This window comes from Myripristis murdjan, chromosome 23 (assembly GCF_902150065.1).
Source record: "Myripristis murdjan chromosome 23, fMyrMur1.1, whole genome shotgun sequence".
In the NCBI taxonomy this organism is placed as follows: domain Eukaryota; kingdom Metazoa; phylum Chordata; class Actinopteri; order Holocentriformes; family Holocentridae; genus Myripristis; species Myripristis murdjan.
The window spans coordinates 21,026,973-21,048,154 of record NC_044002.1 but is presented as its reverse complement, the minus strand read 5'-3'; the positions used below and the strand labels follow the sequence as shown (position 1 = coordinate 21,048,154).

Genomic DNA, 21,182 nt, shown 5'->3' with positions numbered 1-21,182 from the left:
TAAAGGCTATCTATCTATCTATCTATCTATCTATCTATCGATCTATCTATGCACGCAGGGATACTGCAGTGTTGAATTGTGGTCAGGTCCTGCAGGTCTAAGTTACTGCTCGGTTTACCAGTTAAATAACCAGTTAAACAGTGTTGAACCAGTTGCAGAGAGCAGTGCTGTGCTGCTGCTCTCTGGAATCAAGCCGGTGCGCGCCCCCGCGGACTAAGTGGTCTGTTGCGCGCTCCCGTCACCATGTCGCCATTTTGATTCGAAAAATATGACTGAGTTTTTCCTGCTTTGCATGCTAAACTTAGCTCCGTGTTTGAATTATCCTGTATGTGAGTACAAACTGTAAGTTCCCCATCCGCAGCGACAGGTGACGCCGCTCCTGCCAGGTAGCCGTCGGCGTCGGGGAAGCGCTTGTTTGAGAGAGTTTACAGCCACATTGGACTAACGTTAGCTAAGTGAAGCTAGGTGAGGTTAGCCTGTGCTGTCGCGGACTGACCCCTTCTTCAAAACAAATCACAATCCGCTCACAAGCTAATGTAGGTTAGCCAGCTAGCCAACAGTTAGCTTGAGAGCTAGTAACTTAGTAGCTGACTGCTTGACGAAGATCTCACCAGCCAACTACGACAGACGAAAGGAGTAGCCGACAGCAGATTTTTAAAAGAAAGGTGAGTTGAGTTTTGGGCAGAAACATCGTCATCGTCAGTTTACTGCTAGAGCTGGAGCTGGAGCTGGAGCTAGCCCTGCTGCTACACCGTCAAAGTTAAGCGTTACTTTGGGAGCTAACGTTCTTTAAGTTGGCTAACTCAGCTCAGGGTGGGTTAATTAACAGCTTATTAGCCGACTTGCTAAGTGGTAAGCAGTGCTTGCAGCAATACAAGTAAAGGGGGAACTAACGTTAGCTAACTGACTCGTTACTTAAAATGTGTCAAATTAGCTTCTTAGCTCATAAACTAATGTCAGCTAATCGGCTAACTTGGCCAAGAGAACTAATGCAGCCGTTGGTTTGTCGAGAGTTGGACCTTTGACGACGGATAACACCGGTTTTATTTGTCGATGGCTCGTATTTGTGTACTATATACTGCGGTTGTTTGTTAATGCCAAGTTATCGACAAGCTAACCCCAGCTAATGAGCGTTGTTCAGCCACTCTGAATGCCAGTGGAAGTTGGCTGAGGCCAGCAGTAACACAAACCCAGCCGAGTTACTGAAGGTACATGCAGAGTCAACGTTACCAAAGGTCAATACCAATGGGGGGAAACCAAACCACAATTTGGTGTTTAAAACAACAATTGTGAGTAATGTAATTAATTGTGAGGAATGCAGTGTGTTTTAGGTACGTATGTAGACGGTGATGTTCGTAGTTGAAGTAAACAGAAATCTGAGCTCCTGCCACAAGTCAGTTGATGTGCATTTCATGCCAGGGCTATGACAGATCAGTTTACATTTCTTTAGCGACACGCTTGTATGTCTGTATTGTTGGACAATCTCAATAAATATAGGCTCGAAGTACCAGAATTTAAAAAAAAAAAAAAAAAAGTTGTTAACACTTCGGGTTCCTGAAGGATATCTTGACCATTTCTATTTTTTATGACTTCCAGACGCTGGTTACAGATCTGCTTATATAAATATACAGTTTGGGATGCATTTGAGATTGGTGACAGGCTGAGTAAAATGTACTTGTTCTCTCCCTTTGAGGCGCACCTTCCCAAGAGTTATCATTATTTGGCAATACACACCTTCAGGCACTTTCGCAAGAGTATGATAAACATTCAGCTGTCACCAAGTTGCTTCTTTATTTACATGCCATAAGTGAAGGTGAAGGGAAATTTGACATAAGTGTATGTTGTGCGCCGTTTTCTCTGATTTCACCTCCTTTTAACTTGCCTAATTACAGACTATTGTTGGCTCACAACATCCACTTGTGTGCCCTTCAACCATTGTTCCTCTTTTCATCGTCTGTTACATGTGCCAGTAGACTGTTTTTGTTGAGGTTGCCTCTGGTGGGTTCTATTTTGGATGTAAAGTAAAGCATTTGCTTTCCTGTTCAATGTCCACAGGGATCGTTCTACGGGTTATTATTGCACTTGTGTACTTTGTAAATGTATGCCAGATGGGCGCTGCTGCATGTGCAGGGCAGGGTCCTCCTCATGAGAAAAAAGAAAAAGGAGGAAGCACTTGGATTTCCTCCTTCAGTTTTACTTCCATGACAGACAGCCAGTAGCATGTTGTGCAGACGTACACTTTGTCTTTGATGAAGCACGCCAACTTGATTTTTGCTGCTACTGGAATGTTAGGTGGTCTGCATTAGTTGCCTTAGTAAACAAGTGAGAAAAAACTGAACATGCTGTAGGTTACAGAACATTCTCCATCATTAAAGATATGTTCTCCACTCTGCATCATCTGATAATGGGGTTTTAAAAGCCTGTGTTGTAGAGCTGATGAGACATGAGGAAGAGATGATGACCAAATCTTTTTCAGCTACAGTCCAAGTATAGAGCGATGAGTGTGCAAGCAGCGCCGTTTGTGGTTTTAATGTAGTTTCGAACAGCAGTAACTAGCTTATTTTTGTGCAGTGTGGGAGTGAGCCACATCTTTCACGGCTATCTCTTGCCCTAAACTTCAATATAATGTAGAATGTACTAGATGAATCTGATGATAATCTGTGGCTTGACAGTTATCTGTGACTAAGCCTGATGCATTTTGATATAGCAAAGAAAAAAATCACAAAGAGGCGTGTACAAAGCTAAAGGCAGACACCTAGAATTTTCTTTTGTTGAGGCTCCTCTGGCAGCTTGTTTTGTAGGGAATGTTTACTATGACATTCTTAACTTGCCAGTGAATATTCCCATTGTGCAGACTTAATACCTCATTCAATCAGACACAGACATCCTAATGAGGTTTGTTGGAGCACTCAAGGTTATTGCTGATGTTTTCCAAAAACACAACACAGTATTTCAGTGTTTTTGAACTTAAAATTTGTATTATGCTGTTATGTGGTCTAGGTTACATTTTTTGTCAAGCATATTTAATGTTTTTGTAAAATGAAGCAGGGACTCCATACATGGAATTGGTCTACTGCTGCTTTCTCATTCATTAAACTTTAACCTACAGGTTTATTGACTCTCAGGTTTGTCTGTTAGAAGTCAAACCCAAGCCAGACTCCACCCTAGCATCATGGTTATTAACTGTTAGGTGAATAGGCATCAAGGTCACAACTCTGCAACTAATAGCTAGCCTCTTTAACCAATCATATTCGTCCTCAGCAGGTATACAATGTGGGGAATAAATCTGCAAGGACAAACTGACTGCCAGGTTTTCCATTAATATTCATCAGGTCATACACTTTGCATGTAGTTACATTACAAGGTTACACCATAGACATTAACAACACTGCAGGCCCAAGTCTGCATTTTACACTGCATTAGATCATATTACATGTTAATCAAGAGGGAGCCACCAAAAGAAAGACAAAGGACATTGTTCAGCTTAAAGAGATGACCACCAAGAGAGAAAGAAACAACAAATGACAACTATTTGTGTAGTTCAGAGAACCTCTTAAGTTGGAAGAGAGTGATGAAAGGCAGTTTGATGTATGAATAGGACATGGACCTATAGTTAAGCTCACAGGTAGTATCGTCCCCAAAGTATATAAATCCCCCTATGTGAAACATTTAAAAGGACAGCCCCACCCCCACTCACCCCCATTTTGATAAATTAATTTCAGGCTCTGGTCAGGTTGATTGTGTTAGAATGAACGATTACTCCAAACACAGCACAGTCACAGATGAGAACAGATTATTATATCAGTTTATTTGCCAAACTAACAAGTATATAGGAATTTGTGTTTGAGGCGTTTGTGCAGAGGAATATTCACAACTTACCCACAATGAGACAAGGGTCACGGCCTCACAGGAAGTGCTGCACATCAATGCAAAATGTAGCCTATATTAGACTATGCATATCACTGTTCATACACTTATGGGAGCGCCAGTGTTGCTCATCATATAGAGCACGTGCCATGTAATACTAAAGCTCAGCCACAGTGCCTGGGTTTGGATCCAGGCAGATACACTTTGCACACAGTGTTTGGCTAGATTGAAGATAGTGTGTCAAAACAGTGTAACTTCTCTTCAAACCTTGTTGCACAATTGCATAATAACCCCCACTGTCTCCTTGTTTTCCAGGTTATGGTGAGCCTCTCTGTGTCTCATCTCCTAAAGAGGCCTGTGTTCTAAGAGGAGACCCATGCTGATAAATGCCAGGCCTCGCCACACTCTCTGCCGTCTGCACAAACACAAATGCCTGCCTGCCCGTGGGGGAGGTCTGATTAAAGATACCCACATTTCATCCACTGGTATGTACGAGCAGTTTACTGGGCAGACGTCTGTAGCTGTCTTGACTCAACAGTGATATAAAAGGGAATAAGTGATTGTGCGCGGTCACTGCTCCAGCTCTTGTTTTTATCCTCCGACTTACATCCTCATGTGTTTACATTTATATTATCCCCTGCTGCCTTCTCCACCTACGCCTCGTCCCCTCTCTCCCCTCTTCTACCTCTCTTTTTCATTGTTTCTGGCCACTGCTGTGCCTGCTTCTGTTCACTTTTCCTCCCCCACCTCTGTTTTCTTGTTTTCCCTCCCTCTTTTGGTGTCCCGTGGCCCAGGGCTGTGTCCCCTGTCCCAGCGGCCACAATGTTTTGGAAGTTCGACCTGCACACCACCTCCCACATCGACCAGCTGCTGGACAGGGAGGACGTGACGCTGAGAGAGCTGATGGAGGAGGATGACGTCCTGCAGGAGTGCAAGGCCCAGAATCGCCGGCTGCTCCTCTTCCTCTCTCAGGACCACTGCATGCAGGAGCTGGTCAGCCTCATCACCACAGAGCCTCCTGCTGACCTGGAGGAGAGGAGCCGCTTCAAGTGAGATCAAACATTCACTTCAAGCTCTTCAGTAGACAGTAGCCAGCAGGTCTCATGGACTAAAACCATCGTTAACTAAACAAAAAAAGCTCTACACAAGATTTTTTTTTTTTTAACCAGTAACTGTTTAAAGCAGAATTGAGTCCCCATAGTGGTCAGATATCCTCATTAGTGGCTCAGTGTTTCCCTGGGCTGCTAATGCAAAATACTGCATTTGTGTCTCTCCGTACTCTTCCATAGCAAATCAGCTCCAAAAACAACACTATTAGCACATGAGTGAATGCAAATTAAGTGGATTATGCCAATATATAAAAGTCCCGGTAGCCTTTTTCTTGTGTGTTTTATTTCCAGTTATTCATGAAAGCACTATTAGGTCTTGTCTGTGTAGGTTCTCAGTCATCTAGGCCATGGTTGTCCACATAGAGTTGAATCGAGGTCAACTGGACTTATTTGTAGATTCCTGAAGATGCTACCTGCTGGATCTACTTTCCAATTAGAATAGGAAAATTACAAGAAAATAGTTGTTTAGTTCCCTAAAAAAATGGAACTGGGACATGTTTTTGTGTTGGCGTGCTTTGTTTACGTTTATTTGTGCAAGTGTTATTTGGGGAGCTGGTTTACTGTGCTATGGAAGTGTCTTTCTTTGTTATAGTGTTTTTTTTCTGCACCTTGCTTAGATCATTTGAATTAGTAATAGCTCATATGGTATGAGACTTCCCTGATCAATACAGCAGTACTGTTGAAATGTTGGTTTTTGGAATCTTAGATAAATATTTTGCATTGGAGTGAGAGTGAGTAGCAGTCAGTCTTCAATTTTTGTTACAAAACATTCACCAGATAGTACACAGAGAAACATTCCCCAGGTTTGATATTTTATAGCTTTGTAATTGTTAATTGTGTTTATCACCCCATTTGCTATTTTCATTTGTTTCATGTGTTTTTTTTTGTTTGCTGTTGAAATGACTTAAGTTTCCCTTGGAGAATCATTGAACTTAAATCTAATCTAATCTAATTTCTGACAAACTTTTTTATATATATATTTTAACAGAGATATCAGGGTTCAGATAATCAGGAAACATAGGAGATATAGAGATGCCACTGTAATCTTATTAACTGTACTAAGCCTAGCTCTTGTTATCCTCCTCCTTGTTTTTCACTCAGGTTTCCCAACATTGCTTGTGAGCTCCTGACATCAGATGTGTCCATTATTAATGATAAGCTGGGTGGGGACGAGTCTCTCCTTGAAATGCTGTACCACTTCCTGGAGCAGGACCCACCCCTCAACCCACTGTTAGCCAGCTTCTTCAGCAAGACTATTGGCAATCTCATTGCCAGGAAAACTGAACAGGTAGGTTGAAAAAAATCATGACATTGTTAAGGGTTTGTTGAATGGAACATGCTGTCTATGAAAACAGTTAGAAGCACAATTGATCGTACTTTTTGATTCAGCTATGCTTAGCAGACAAATCCACACTGTTAGCCAAGCTTCCGGACAGCAATGGCAGACAAACAAAACAGAAGTGTTGTATTTAGGGAAACCCAGGGAGATTTATAATCATGTCCAGACTCGCCCAGTTTGGCCTGTTTTGTGGTAACTGGTAAATTGAATACATTCCTTTCCAGGTGATTTCCTTTTTGAGGAAAAAGGAAGGCTTCATTGGTCTGGTGCTGAAACACATCGACGCCTCTGCCATGATGGACCTGCTGCTTCGCCTTATCAGCTGTGTGGAGCCTGCCCCCTTGAGGCAGGAAGTCCTCAATGTAAGAGCTACTGTGTATTTGTGTTTCCCTGCTTCCTTGGAGAGAGCATTAGCCCCTAAAGACTCTAATGGATGGTCTTCTCTTTTCTTTTCTCCAAGTGGCTGAATGAGGAAAAGTTGATTCAGAGACTCACAGAGCTCATCCATACTGGCAAAGATGAGGAGGTGAGTGTCAAGGGTACTGTTAGCATACCTGGGATTGTATTATTATGATACTAGCACATTCACAACATAATAGTATTACTAGTTCTAAGTCTTGGAAATATAGGATATTATACCAGGAGATATGATATCATGCAGTATTAGTTCTAGGTTTAGGAGCTGATGAAGTATTTGTTCATTTTGATTTTTTTGATTCACTGATTTCCTCTTCCAGAGACAATCAAATGCGTCCCAAACGCTTTGTGACATCATCCGCCTTAGTCGAGACCAGGCCAATCAGATGCAGGAGAATGTGGAGGCTGACCCACTACTGGCTGTGTTAGAGTCGTAAGTTTAAATTTCCTTTTGTTCAGAGTATACTGGTGGGAAAGGTAAATCTTAACCAAGAGAAGTTATGTAGCAACACACAGGATCTGATGCAACTACCGCTTGTGCTATTTAGGGTGAGTGTGTATTTAAAAACCTGGCTTGGATGTTAGAGGAAAGGGAGGAGCGGCCAGGAAGGAGTGGTCGGTGTCAGTGGTGTTGTGAAGTGTGCATATCCCGTCAGAGATATTGAATTAGCTCCACGACACATTCAAACAGTTCAGCAATAACTTCTGGCATCCCAGAGCCACATCACTCCAACTTGACCAGACCTGGATTCACCTGCACTCAACTCAGTTCAGTTCACGTCAGTTCAATTCTGTATAACTGCACTGACCCTCAAAGGGCAATTCAGTTTTGGGGCAACACTTGACAGTCACAAACATCAACACAGACACAGATATACAAAAATAGAATATAAGCAGTATAATGGAAGGACAGACTAGGAAAGATCAAAAGCTTGGGACACAATCATTCCTACTGATGTTGTGACATAGAAGTGGTAAACATCATCTGCAAGCTGGGAACCTGAAGATTGATTTCAAATGCAGCTTAGCACTGTCTGTCAGTGATTTCTAATAAACATTGCTCTTTGGTTAGGCACCTATTTATTTATTTATTCATTATTTATCTAGAGTATATAAGGATTATAACATTATGATAGGAGCATATTATGGCCATTCCCATCCTCAGTTATGTCTCAAGATGTTGTAGCAAGTTTTGGGTTGATCAGCCCAAAAATTATCTTATGAGATATATACATACACAGATATATATTTACATCATAATGGTATAACCATTTGTTACACAGATTTGATGCAAATTTTTTTTGACCATTTGAAAATTGATAAAAAATGGTCAAATATTCCTCCAAAATACCACATCAAGACACCAAGACCGTGAGGAACGCCATAGAAAAAATATGCTTTGATTTGGTATCAGAACCCTGACACATTTGGAGATTTTCGTAACAGCTGTTTTTTTTTTGGTGATTGAATGGCCTGCATTGCCATATTGTCAATAATATACCTACAAAGCAGACATCCTCTGAGTGCCCGCAGTCTCTAGTTTGTGGTTGTAAAGTTTCATGAAGTGGGTCACAAAAGAGGTCACAGCAGGTCATTTTGTATAGTAATGTCAGGTTTCCTAAAATTGTACATTGAAATGACACTAAAAATTGGGCTCATTGAATCCACAAGAGTCTCAGCTTTCCAGTGAAACCCAATTTATGCAACTCCAAGACAGTTTAGGCCCCAATCTGCACAAATACATCATTTTACAAAAGGGCTAAAAGAACACATTTGCACTGCATGCAGAAACCTGTGTGTTTTGCCCCAGAGTGCAGGGGATTAGCATACGGAGGAGCATGGCAGATGCTACCTCATTAGTTGATGTTTATCTGTAGTGAATAATTTCAGCATGATGACTGGTTATTGCCCATAAATAGAACAACTGAATAACCATGAAATTTGGACACTCAAATCAAAAGTGAGATCTGTCCTGCAGTGTGAACAAAGCCTTTGCATCTCATGTTTGTGGTGGTCTAACCCTGTGTCTTCCAGACAGGAGAGTGTAGCGGGGCTCCTCAAGACCATGTTTGAGGGCGAGAGGAGCGAAGCCTCCATTGTTAACGGAACTCAAGTGCTACTTACCTTACTGGAGACCAGGAGGTCTGGGTGAGTCACATGTTCCCTCCTCTAGTGTGTCCTGCAGAGATTTTTTTCTTGTAGGCAGTTGGAGCTAATCTCCTGTATGTCCTGAGCAACACAGCCAAATGATGAATTTTGAATGCATTTGTGTTTTTCTAAGTGTGAGAGCAGTGTTCCATCTTTTTGTTGCCCCTGGAAAGGGGAAACAGTCCTCCTTATCAAAACGTTCACTGGCACAGAAACTGTCACAGCAGGTATTTTCATCATCTCTGGTCTAGATGCCTAATCATTTTGTCTGTTTGTGTCCCCCAGGTTGGAAGGGCTGATGGATCTGTATTCTCAGGGTTATGAAAGGTCTTACACTGTCAACAGCAGTATTTTAAATGCCATTGAGCCCCATTTAAAGGACTTCCAGCAGCTTCTTCTGGATCCTCCCAAGGTAAAGTTATGGAGCCGTAATAGGTCATGAACTGGTGGTGAACAATTTCAAATTCACAATTTTTAATGTCGTGAAAACACTACTTTATGTAGTTTTATCATTTTGTCTACAGAAAAGTGCAATATTGACGACCGTTGGCGTTCTAGAGGAGCCGCTGGGGAACGCCCCGCCTTCACGTGGCCCGACTGGTGGCCGCCCTGCTGCAGACCAGTGCCCCCAGTATCTGCCAGGAGCTCTGCAAGCTTGCCACCATGGACCTACTACTGGTATGCTCAGCGTGATCCGGCGTGACATATTTGGTCTCTTCTGCTCCTTTTGTATTTATTTACCATGGATTCACTTGCCTTCTATCTAAGATCTCACATCCTCATTATTGTTTGTTCTGTTATCACTTCACTCTCGATAGGATCTGTTCTTCAAGTACACCTGGAATAACTTTTTGCACTTCCAAGTGGAGCTGTGTGTGGCATCTATCCTAAACCAACCCTCCCCAGAGGAGAGGCCCATTCCGGGCCTCCAGAACCATGACGGGAAGCCTGCAGTGTCAAGCCCCGAGGCCTCGGCGGAGGCAGTAGAGCCAGGCAGGACCAGTGACCCACAGACCTCCATCCATAATGCCCTTGTAGCACATGTAGGTGGCTTAAGCAGCACAGTACCTGCCTTGTTGTTGCTGTTTTTTAACCCTTTTTGCAAGGTTTTGACAGTCACTCTTAAATATTTGAACCCTTAGCTCTTCCAGAAGTGTCGGCTGGTACAGAGGATCCTCGATGCCTGGGAGGAGAATGATAAAATACAGTAAGTGTATTTTCACATATAATATTAGTGCTAATCTCTGATTGGTGTTGTGCTCAGTGTCTAGGTTTTTAGTCTCTTCTCATGTATAAGTATCTATGGCTGGACTGAATAGAATTCATATCACATTATAGTAAGGCTGGAAAAAAATATTAACAAGAGTTACCGAGTGTTACCGAAACTCTCCCACCTTAGTTTTGAATGTTGATACACTGCTCTGATTTGCTGCCTCATAATCCTGTATGTGACACAGTGTCACAGTAGTGTTTTGATGTGTGTCAGCATTTTGAAAAACCCTAAAAACATCACTGTCTGAAGAAATGACAAAGAAAACTTTTGGCATGTCAGCTGAATTTATGTTAAATTATAAATGAATTTCTTTTTATGATGTCATTAAAATTATGTGATTTGGTGTCAGCATTGGTTTTTGCCAAATTTAATAATTCTCTAACCGAACAGGTCAGGAGATTTAGAAAATGTCTCAAATTTTGGGTTGAATTATTTTTGTATCATGTGGTGCTGAAAAGTTTTTTTTTTTTTTTTTTTTTTTTTCCAGTGAATCAAAGTTAAAAGTAAATCATGCTGTTCAAATTGATAAAGATGTCTACTAAGTTTCATCTCAGTACCTTGGAACCATGTGATCCTCCTGTAGAGTTTGCAGCAGCATGAGTATTACAGATTAAGAGTGATTGTAATTTTGGATGTGGAGAGTAATCCCTAGTGTGTCCTTGTCAATTTCAGGGCTGAGGGAGGCACCAGGAGAGGCAACATGGGTCATCTGACAAGAATTGCCAACATGGTGGTCCAGAACCTGGAGAAAGGACCAGTACAGGCCCAGATTGCTGACCTCATCAAAGGTATTAAGATGTTTCATTTGGCCTGACACCAGAGGAGTTACCTGTTCAGACCTCCACTGCTGTGCTGTTACCACCAAAGTGTCCCTCTCCTTTTTGCAGAGCTGCCAGAAGACTGCAGAGGTCGCTGGGAGAGCTTCGTGGACGAGACCCTGAGGGAGACTAACAGGAGGAACACAGTGGAGCTGGTGAGATATCACAGATGGTTTGAAAGCCATGATGAAGAACAACCTTATTATCTTAACAACACGTAATATTTTTTAAATAAAAGTTCGCTTTTAACACAGAGGGTCATGATTTTGAGCTCCAATAGATTTCCCTGCATTTTAGTCGGCACCTAGTTTTTTTTCCTTCTGACAGCCGGCTCAAAAGCCACGACGGAGGGGACGAGGGAGGCGCCGGTTTACCGCGGTCAACAGTTTGCGGTCATCTACCAAAAGAACATAATAAAACAGAAAACACTGAGTGGTAGTGGTGTGTGAGTGAATTGGTATGTTGTAGATTGCAGCAAAACAGAGAACAGAAAACGAAGTGGTGAAGTTCCAGCTCAGTCTCTGGCTCACAGGACTCAGTGATCTGGCAGCAGGGGGCCCAGGTCCTCCTAGTCAGCTGCACCCTCCAGACACCATCTCTATTTCAAATGACCATCTTTTAACCTCTATCTCAACTTCTCATAACCTAGACTCACACTTAACTATGTTTATAAGCACACAAGAAACCAAATTTTTGAGAGTAATCAGGTTATGGCAAGAAATCAGGTAACATTTAAATGTTACCTTATTCTGATATCTCAGAAAACCCCAGTCCACACGGCCCTCCCAATATTAGGGTCCGCACCACAACATTACCCGGACTGTTACTATGGTTACAGCAATGCTGCAGCCGACAGCTGGTACAGAGCGCCAGACAGCCGGCCTTTTGTGGGGATTTCCCTGACGCAGATAGAGGCAGATGTGTTTTTTGTTTCTTTATATTTTCCTTATCTTTTAATCAGAGGTATTGTTGATATAAAGTTAGTAGGTTTTCTTCAACGACTTTGTAGAACAGGAGGTTTTTACTTTTCTAGTGTACGGTTTGTCAGTTTCCATACCCGCTGTCTTTTCCTGCGCATGCTCGCACATTACAAGCTGTTCAGACATCTGAGTAACCGTACACATGACACAGTAATCAGGTTTGTCCAGCAGAAATCTAGCTGTCTTAACTGGATTTCTCTTAATCCCTAAACCTGGTTATGGAAAGGGGCTTTCCTGTTTACATGGCACTTGAGAAATCCGATAACTACCCGTACATGGCAAATAACCGGATTACAAAAGTAATGTACGAGAGTGAGTGTTGCCACAGAAAGGTACTACTGTTTTGCACAATAGTTTACAAGGAGTCTGTTGCAGGGTTTTGGTTTATGAATCTGGGTACCAACAGAAACCAGATTTGATATTGACCTGTGGTTTTTAGATGGTAAAGTAACTAAAATGTTAATGTAAAGGCAAAAAACTATATATATTGTGTTTGAAGTGCAGTCGTTTTCCACTGTGTTGGGAGCAACCATTTACTGAGTTTGGATCAGCTTCCCCGTAGCAACCCGGGCAGTTTATCAAATTAGATTTAGTTTTATCATATTTTTTTATTAACAAGTCTAAAAATTGTCATTTGTGGCATCTTCACCACAGTAGAGGTCTGTGTGCTCACTAATCTCTCGCAAGGGGGAAGCATACCCTCTCACTGTGGTCTGAATATCTCCTTGGAGACTCGTTCCCCTGGTAAAACACACTGCGGGAGACGGCACAGATGTCTGGTGATTTGATTTTTTGCTTTTTGGAAAGAGGAAACAGAAGTAGACAATATGTGAAAATTACAGCCAGGCTCTGAATAATTAATTTGCCATTTGCACTGCAAGAAAATGCATTAGCAGTGTTTCAAATGTTTGGCAGTGTAAATGTGTAAAACGATCTGTAACAAAAGACCCAGCTATTGGTTATAGTAACAAGAAGGTTCAGTGGTTCACCACAGGCCAGAAAATCTGTTTGCAATTTAAAATGAAAATTCTTTGTCCTTTGTCCTGTTGCACTTTGATTTGATTAGCTGAAGTTCTTTAAAATGACTTCTGCTGCTGCCATTTTATTGTTGTTAGTTGGTTATGAATGGCTTGGCATCAGTCCCAGTAAGGGATTAGTTCTGACTTTTCGTTTTATGCGTGCAGCGCGATTAACTGTGAATCGCCGCCTTGCGCAATCAATAATCAACCATGTTGTCTGTGTCGTTGTCCATTGTGCTGCTGCAATAAACTGGTATACTGGTATAAACGCGTATAAACAGAAGTCGATTTATGATGACGTCAGGCAATGTGTGTGTCGTATTTCGACGTGATGCCGTACGTACCAGAGGCAATCGTGCTAAGCACGGTTGGGCTTTGGGTAATGTGAGTGTAGGCTAGCGGGGGACTTGGGAGGGCGGGCATTCGTGCTTCAGCACGATATGGAGCAACTGGGCCTAATGTGAGGGTGTCCTTAGTAAACCCTGAAGAACACAGCAGAGTCCTTGCTTGTTATGATGCATGAGCCTGTTTTGGAGCATGTTCGCAAACAGCCAGTTTGCGAACTCCTTAACCTGTCGTCTCTGTGTGCTGTGGTCCAGGTGAGCACCCACAACATGCACTCCTCCAGCGAGGATGATGACATGGAGAGCCCCTTCCCCAACGACCTGTCTCTGCAACAGGTAGGATGATGATGATGATGATGATGATGACGACGATTGAAAAAAAAACACATTTTGTCCTTAATGAACACACTTGCTCTAAATGAAATTGCTTAAAAATTGTTGTTTGGCGTTTCCAGGCCTTCTCCGACTATCAGATCCAACAGATGACTGCCAACTTCGTGGATCAGTTTGGGTTCAATGATGAGGAGTTCAGCGAGCATGATGAAAATATCAAGTAAGCGTTTAAAGTTTTCACACAAAGCAATATGAAATAAGCTTTGCTGCTCGGCATCTAGCAACTCCTTAACATGAAAATGTCTTAATTTGTCCTGTTACCTTCAATAAGCTCCTTTTGTTGTATTTAGGTGTTCTGTTATCATCAATATAAGTGATGGCGGCTCATATTTTCACATCCCTTTTCTCTCTCACCAGTGCCACATTTGACAGAATTGCCGAAATAAACTTCAATCTAGATGCTGATGATAATAGTGTAAGTTTTTATTTCATTGCTTGTCATTTTTGCAGTAATCAGATTTATGGACCATGTCATCATTTTTAGTTTGGTTGTTGATTCCTCCAGCTGGTTTCTGGTATCTTCTCCTTTTTTGAGATCCTTAGAGGTCTATTGGTGCTGATAAATCTCTGTGAAGACTTTGAGGTTAAGTTTTTGGAAAATCTTTTTAGCTAGTACAAACTACGCTTGATGGATTGGCTATGATGAATGTGTATGGGTTTTTAAAGGTGTTAAAATATTATTTTGAGAGGCACTGCCTGCTGAAAGATGCCCAATAGCAATCTGGGCTGTTAATTCCTCTCACAGTGAGAATGGTCATTTTACTCTAAAGTTCTGTACTTGTGTGCAGGCCAATGTGGCTGCTTTTGAAGCCTGCTGTAAAGAGAGGATACGCCAGTTTGACGATGCTGAGGAGGAAGAGGACATATGGGAGGAGAAAGAGATAAACTATGCAACACAAGTCAAATCCAGAACAAGGTAAATTAACGATGATGTGTGTTTTAGCTTGAGTTTTCAGGTCCCTACATGGTGAGGCTTTCTCTTACCCCCTCTCATTTGTCTTTCACTTCTCTCTGCTGTTTCTTTCTGCCAGGTTCGGGGTCTCCCACCCTTCAGAGGGAAGCTCCAGGAGCAGCCTGGAGAATGGAGGCCGGGAGCGGGACCGCGGGTCTGAATCTGACGAGGACGAGGACTCTCCACAGAACACCTCAGACACAGGTAGACTGGATGGCAGCCACAGTCAGAAGGGCACAGAGGAGAATCATTTAAACCTTGGAGCAACACTTCCAGCATTTTTCTTGTTGTGATTATGTCCAAAAGTCATTTTTGTTCTGTGTGCAGGTCCAGGCTGGACAGCGAGTTTCGGCGATGCCGGAGGGACTACGGCACCCCAATCCCAAGGGGGATGGGAAACCTCAGCTGGCAGTGGACCTTATCCTCAGGAGACTGGCTGGGCCAACTTCACTGAGTTCCAGCCTTTCTGCGGGTGAGAATCGATGCTGTTGACTCAGTTACCTCACTTACAGGCAGGACTGGAATTTGGAAATAGGAATTTACTGAAAATTATGTGGATACCTGGAGATCTTAAAGTTTTAGTGTGCACAAGTGGATAGAATATTATGCGCAACACACAACTATTCATTTCATGTAGTTTCACTTTCATTTCACATACTGCAAAATTTTGTTGCTGTGAAGAGAGATATTAAACTTTATGGTGATGCAACCCAGTGGATCGTGGCATTGCCCTGCTACTATCAGCATAGATCCTTTGAATACCGACTCCAGTCAAGGAATTTAGTGGTGGAGAAAGTCTTGAAATTTGAAATGGAGATTTAGCAGGAACCCTTACCATACCTTTACAAAAGTTTCTCTCTTCCTGGTTCCTACAGTACAGAGACTGGTCCCAGATGCAGCTCTCCTGTGGACACGGGCAGCAGCGACGCAGATAAACAAGCTAAACAAGCTAAACAAAACCACGATAAGAGCGGTGAGTCTTTGCCTGGACCTTGAGAGATTGCCTGCACCACTGATTTGCACGTACCTCTGCCTGGGATGATACAGTGAGACACAACTTTGTTGCCTCAGCGCATTCCTGGCCTCAAGCATCAGGCTCAATTAGAGCTGGGAAATTTAAAAATGCACCATTAAAAGCAAACATGTTGACACATTTCAGTTTTTCATGAGATTCAAGGAGAGATGGGGAAAATCCTCTCACCAATATCCAAAACAAATATGGCAAATTAATGTTTCCTTGCTTACTGTAAGGCACATATTGTGGTCTTTGTATATATATATTTTTTATCTGAATCAGTCAGAGCTGCCAGTAAATTTGATATAGCAGTGATGCACCAAGTGGTACTCATTGCAATAAAATTGTACTGATTAAGTAAGGAGCATTATTACCTTCTGTCACTGTAGCACTCCAACAACACACACCTTTTAATTTCTGTCATTTGGTTGAATTAAGATTATGTGCAATCTAAAATTTTGTCAAGAGTTGTAATGTTTATTATGAGCTCAAGAAGAAGGAAAAACAAAATCCACCGTGCATTTGGCTGAAAACTATGAGTCCTCAGGAATTTAATATGTAAGAATTAGAAATGAATAAAATTTCATGGCCCCTGATGACCCTGCACCTTGTCTTGATGTGATTTCCACGTCAGTAAGGAGCTTCATCTGAGTTTCTGTCTGTCTGTCTGTCTGTCCAGGTGTCAGCGCCTCCTCAGGTTCGTGGCAGGCGGGAGAAGGGAGGAAGGCTCCTCTCGTGGCCTCGGACAGCAGCTCCTCTGGGGGATCTGACAGCGAGGAGGACGATAAGGCTGCTGCTGTTGCCCCAGCCGCAGCTGTCGCCTCGGAAACGGCCAGTGCCCACGGCAACAAGAAGGCTGACCTCAAAAGGTTTGACATGGCTGTGTCTTACCTCGATGAGAAAATCCCTCTTCTCCCTTGACCAGTCCACTCTCCAGTCTTACATGAAAACATGGTGTCTCTGTACATAAACATCTATATTTGAAACATAATTACCACATTGAGGTAATTATAGACTGGACCAGGGCTTAAATTACTGGATTCATTCAGTTTCACTTTTCTAAATAAAGTAAATCCGGGGAGCCTCTCTGCAGAAAAATTTGACTCGAAGGACCGTACCAGTGATTTTGAATGTTTGGCCCATTTACTACAATTTACCCACACTTTACACTGCAACAAGACCGTTTGCAAATCATGCAAAAATAGTACTAAATATCTCACCACATAAAATCAAAATCTCTCATTTTTCAAATTAGAATATTTGGTTCAGACAATCACCTTACAATGCTCTGTATCTATGGTGGATAAAGTGATAGAAGTGATAATTGGGTGTGTAAAGCAAATGTTTCCCCAGGGCCTATTTTCTGGTGGAGGGAGCGTTTCACTCCATCCCAAATTTCAAGTCATCAAAACACAACAGTGCTGCTGCTTTTAGGAAAACGGATGAGGACGACTTTCTTACGGTGATGGAATACAGGCGTGAAGAAAGTCTCTGAAAGTTCATTTTCATATCGTAGTGGGATGAATGGAAACCAGTGGCTGGATAAAAGGGGATAAGGAAAAATATCTAAAATACCACTACCTGTTTTGGGAAAAGCAGAAACTTGAAGTTTGTACATTTTCTAGATATCAAACTAAACATGCAGAATCTCTGGTATGGACCATCTATCAAATTTTTCTAAAGGGTTAAGTTGAACAGTGTATATATTCATTTATGTTTTCTCTCTATACCGGCTAACAAAAACGGTGTAGTTTAATGGGTTAAAGCTGCCAGGGAGTAAAAAGCGAAATATTACAGATGTTTGATGAACTGATCACTTTTTTTGATTGATGTTTTCAACACTGTAAGTGAACTGAAGTAAACTGACTCTCACTCTCTTGCGGTCGTCTCTGTCCTGCAGCGGAGAGAGTCCAGTGTCTCTGGAGAAGCTGTCTCTGTCGGAGCCTCCTAAAGTCTCGGAGCAGAAACCCGCTGGAGACGCACCCACAACCACACAGACCGATAGGAAGTAGGTGCCTGCCTGCCACCTTTGTGCCAAGTCTTCAGTAGCCATGTTGCCATCTACCAATTTTTATGTGCATTTTGAAGTATCGCATTACGAAAGGTTGATGGAAACACTTCCTCAATTTGTGCTTGTTTGGGGTGTTTTTTGAAAGAGTTAATACACTAAATGGGAGATGAAAAAACACTTTATTTGCACACAGGTGTTTGTTGTGGATCATCTTCCTTCCATCAATAATCACTAGCCTATTAATTTACCACACAGCTATCAAAGAGCCACAGTAATTGTTATGGTATAATATGGACCCCCAAATTGTAATACCAACAACTTAAACTGTTGAGGATAATTCACATAATGTAGTTGATGGAAATCCAACTAGTGTTTTTAAGAAATAAATACTTTAAATTCCTGTCATAAAATGACTAATGTTTCACACATGGCTCACAGTTTATTTAAACAGACAGTTTTAAAGACAGTTTAGAGCATTTCCAAACTGTTCTCCCACTGAGAGAAGCCTAGCTCACACACATCTGGACAGCTGAACAATGGGATGATTGATGATTTTAATCGAGCTGAGGCAGCTCTCGCTGGCTGTCCAGATGATGTTGTGTGAAGACAAATATGTTGACATAGAAATATGAGCTCATTAGTACATTAATTGGCTTAAATAATGAGCTCACTGGCACCAAACAAATGCTACTGTAATTATGATGGGACACTATGCAGCTCAGGTTTATTTTGTTTTGCTTTCTCAGGGTGTCTGCATGCCCTTAAAAAAAAAAAAAAGTCTTAAATTTGAATTTATCACGTCTTAGTTTCTACATAAACATTTTATGTACTGTAACTCTGATAAACAGATGAGTCATGTTCTATATCAGTGAAAGTTTCTGAAGTTACACAACTTGGAGCCTGTGGCTGAACTTTTCCTTCGTACTGACCTGCTGCTCTTAATACCGACCAGTCAAACTCACCTGCAGAGAGAAATGCAGGAAAATCTTTTTACTTATCCGATTCTGTAGAGCTAAAAAAAAAAAGTCCTGGTTAGATTTATTCCAGCAGTAGCTTGCTGTCTAATCTAAAAGAAACCTGTAATAACCAGTCATAAAGTTAATAACCATCCATATGCCTGCTTAACCCAAACCTCTGCACTGGACCAAATACACTCTGCCAGGCAAGAAAAACTATGGAAGCAAAAGTTCATTTAATTTATTTTCAGATTTCGGCCAGCCCTGTTGCTTTGATGTTTGGTTTCCTAACGGGGACATGTTTATTCAGGAAATTGATTGTCTTCATGTGTTCTGTGGGTCATAAACACGAGTAGCTGTTGCTGCAACAGGAAATGTTTCCTTTTTGCCAAGTGTGTCCCAAGTTACCTCCAAACACTTTGTCCCATTTCTGGAAGAAACACAACTCAAGTGGCCACTTGGCAAAGTACAGAAAGTGCGTGTGTGGGCACTGGGGCAAAATCTAATTTCTAGTTTCAAAGACTATATGGTTGCTTATTACATCAGATGGTGTGTGTTTCTGAATTTTTCCTGTCCCTCCATCCCGACAGAGAGGACACGCCAGCGCCCCAGGAAGTGTCCGTCAACGGGCCGGTGTGAGAGCATCAGAGACAGAAACCCAACCTTGACGGTGCCACAGACTGTCAGCCTCCTCCAGAGTGACACCCCCAAATAACCTCACTGCAAAACCACGGTGTTTTTACTGAATCACTCTGCCATGTTATTGGACCTGGACACTGCCAATCAACACCAATAATGAGGCGGCGGAACATGTAAAACAAACAAAAAAAAAACAACAAAAAAAACAAAAACAAACACAAAAAGAAACGACAACCAACAAACAGAACAGAGAGTGTAGAGGAATCATCTTCAAAGCCTTTTTCCGATGTTGCACATAAATACGTGCGGTTTTAATGTAGCAGCGATCTTTAAACGACAGAATCCGAGGAGTATAAACATCACCGTTATTTTTTTATTTCCTGAAGGATTGCTCTCGTACTCGTTCAAGCTGTTGGACCCCAGGTGATAGGGATGTTACATCATTGCCCCTAAATGGATAGCACAGGTTAACTTTTAACAAAAATGATGCCTCAATAATAAATACCTTTTTTTTTCTTTTTTTCTTCAAGCTTAAGAAAAGCACTTATGCAGCCATTTACTGTACATTATAGCACAATGTAAGTGTCCTACCCTCATTTCTGCTGGCCGTCTTATCTGTCCTCTCACCCAGATCAAGGTTTTCACCAGGTTACTTTTTGTTTTTCCTTTGGTTGCTGTTGAAACATCTCTTTCTCTCAGACATCACCAGGTTTCTGAATGTTTTGAAGTGCTTCAGGAGAGTGCGTCAAAGAGGAGGGGCGCGGGGGGGTCGATGAACAGAGCTCTATAGTATTACTGTCTTTTTGCTCATGTGCAATAATGTCAATTAGCCATTTTATTTAAAAATGAAATTCAACATTTTTTTTCTCTTCTTTTTAAAAAGAATCAATTAAGTGTTGTTGGAGAACGACGACTCATTCGGTATAGTTATGGGCAAACAAATTTGGATATAATCTCAACTTGAGGTTTCTGATTTTTATTTTTATTTTTATTTTTTATTTTTTTGTCTTTGTTTCATGTTAGTGCATGTATAACCGGTTCTCTGTTGACCTAGCTAGTGAGCTAAGACCTTCTGATTGTATTGACCTTTACGTTCTTATTGCTATCCCCCTTAAATCAACCAAACATTATCTACCTATATTCAAATATTATCTACATTTAAAAGTAATTTTACAAGCAATCTTGAGATTACTATTGTTGTCTGTTCCTTTTATTTTTTTATTTTTTCCCTCCACTGAGCACTTACTCACAGGGCAAGAGTTACTGTTGCATCTGGTAAGAGTGACGCTGTTTGTTTTTTTGTTTTGTTTTTGTTTTTATTTTGTTTTTTTGTTTTGTTTTTTGTTTTTTGTTTTTATTTTATTTTTCTCTGAGCAGCAGGATTGGAACGAGGGTGGGTTTGGGTTCTGCAGAGTTCCAGGCCTCTCTGGTGTACTTACTTAAAAAATCATTTGACAGCTATCACGTTCTACGATCATGGTAAAATTTGAAATTAAAAGTGTCTGGTTGACCACATTAATACCAAAAGGCTTTCTTGGCCGTTCTGCTTGTCATGTTTCCACCGCCGCAAAGAAAAAAAAGAAAGAAAGAAAATCCCCGAGGAGGACAAGCTTTAGCATCAGACTGAACATTTTCTGTGTGGTTCTGTTGATTTTCCCCCATCATTTTTTTTGTTTTGTTTTTGCTTGTCCCTTTCCACAGGCAGGTCAGAGGTCAGAGGTCAGGTTGAGCTACAGAGCAGCAGCTGATGTAGGGAGACAGTGTTTTTGCTCAAGGACTCCTCGGCAGGGCGAACCCAGGTCTTCCTGTTGAAGGGCGGCCTCACCACGCCAAGTAATCAGTTTTGCAAAGAGTCCAGTGTCTGAGGTATTTTACCATCAACATTTAACTGATGCTGGTCGA

The 21,182-nt window shown here is 41.7% G+C and overlaps 1 protein-coding gene across 1 annotated transcript; it reads left to right on the top strand.

Annotated features, from left to right (window-relative positions):
• The first annotated feature begins 234 nt into the window (after positions 1-234).
• LOC115355166 (serine/threonine-protein phosphatase 6 regulatory subunit 2-like) lies at positions 235-20,856 on the top strand. The gene is given in 25 exon segments (XM_030045862.1): positions 235-367; positions 4,183-4,352; positions 4,662-4,916; positions 6,078-6,264; positions 6,540-6,677; positions 6,776-6,841; positions 7,053-7,165; positions 8,767-8,880; positions 9,166-9,292; positions 9,405-9,458; positions 9,460-9,558; positions 9,699-9,923; positions 10,023-10,087; positions 10,826-10,941; positions 11,041-11,126; positions 13,570-13,650; positions 13,770-13,867; positions 14,065-14,122; positions 14,496-14,623; positions 14,739-14,863; positions 14,987-15,131; positions 15,535-15,632; positions 16,354-16,543; positions 17,575-17,682; positions 19,232-20,856. Coding segments are annotated over 23 exon segments (2,697 nt in total). The 5' UTR covers positions 235-367; positions 4,183-4,352; positions 4,662-4,689; the 3' UTR covers positions 19,281-20,856.
• The last annotated feature ends 326 nt before the right edge of the window (positions 20,857-21,182 follow it).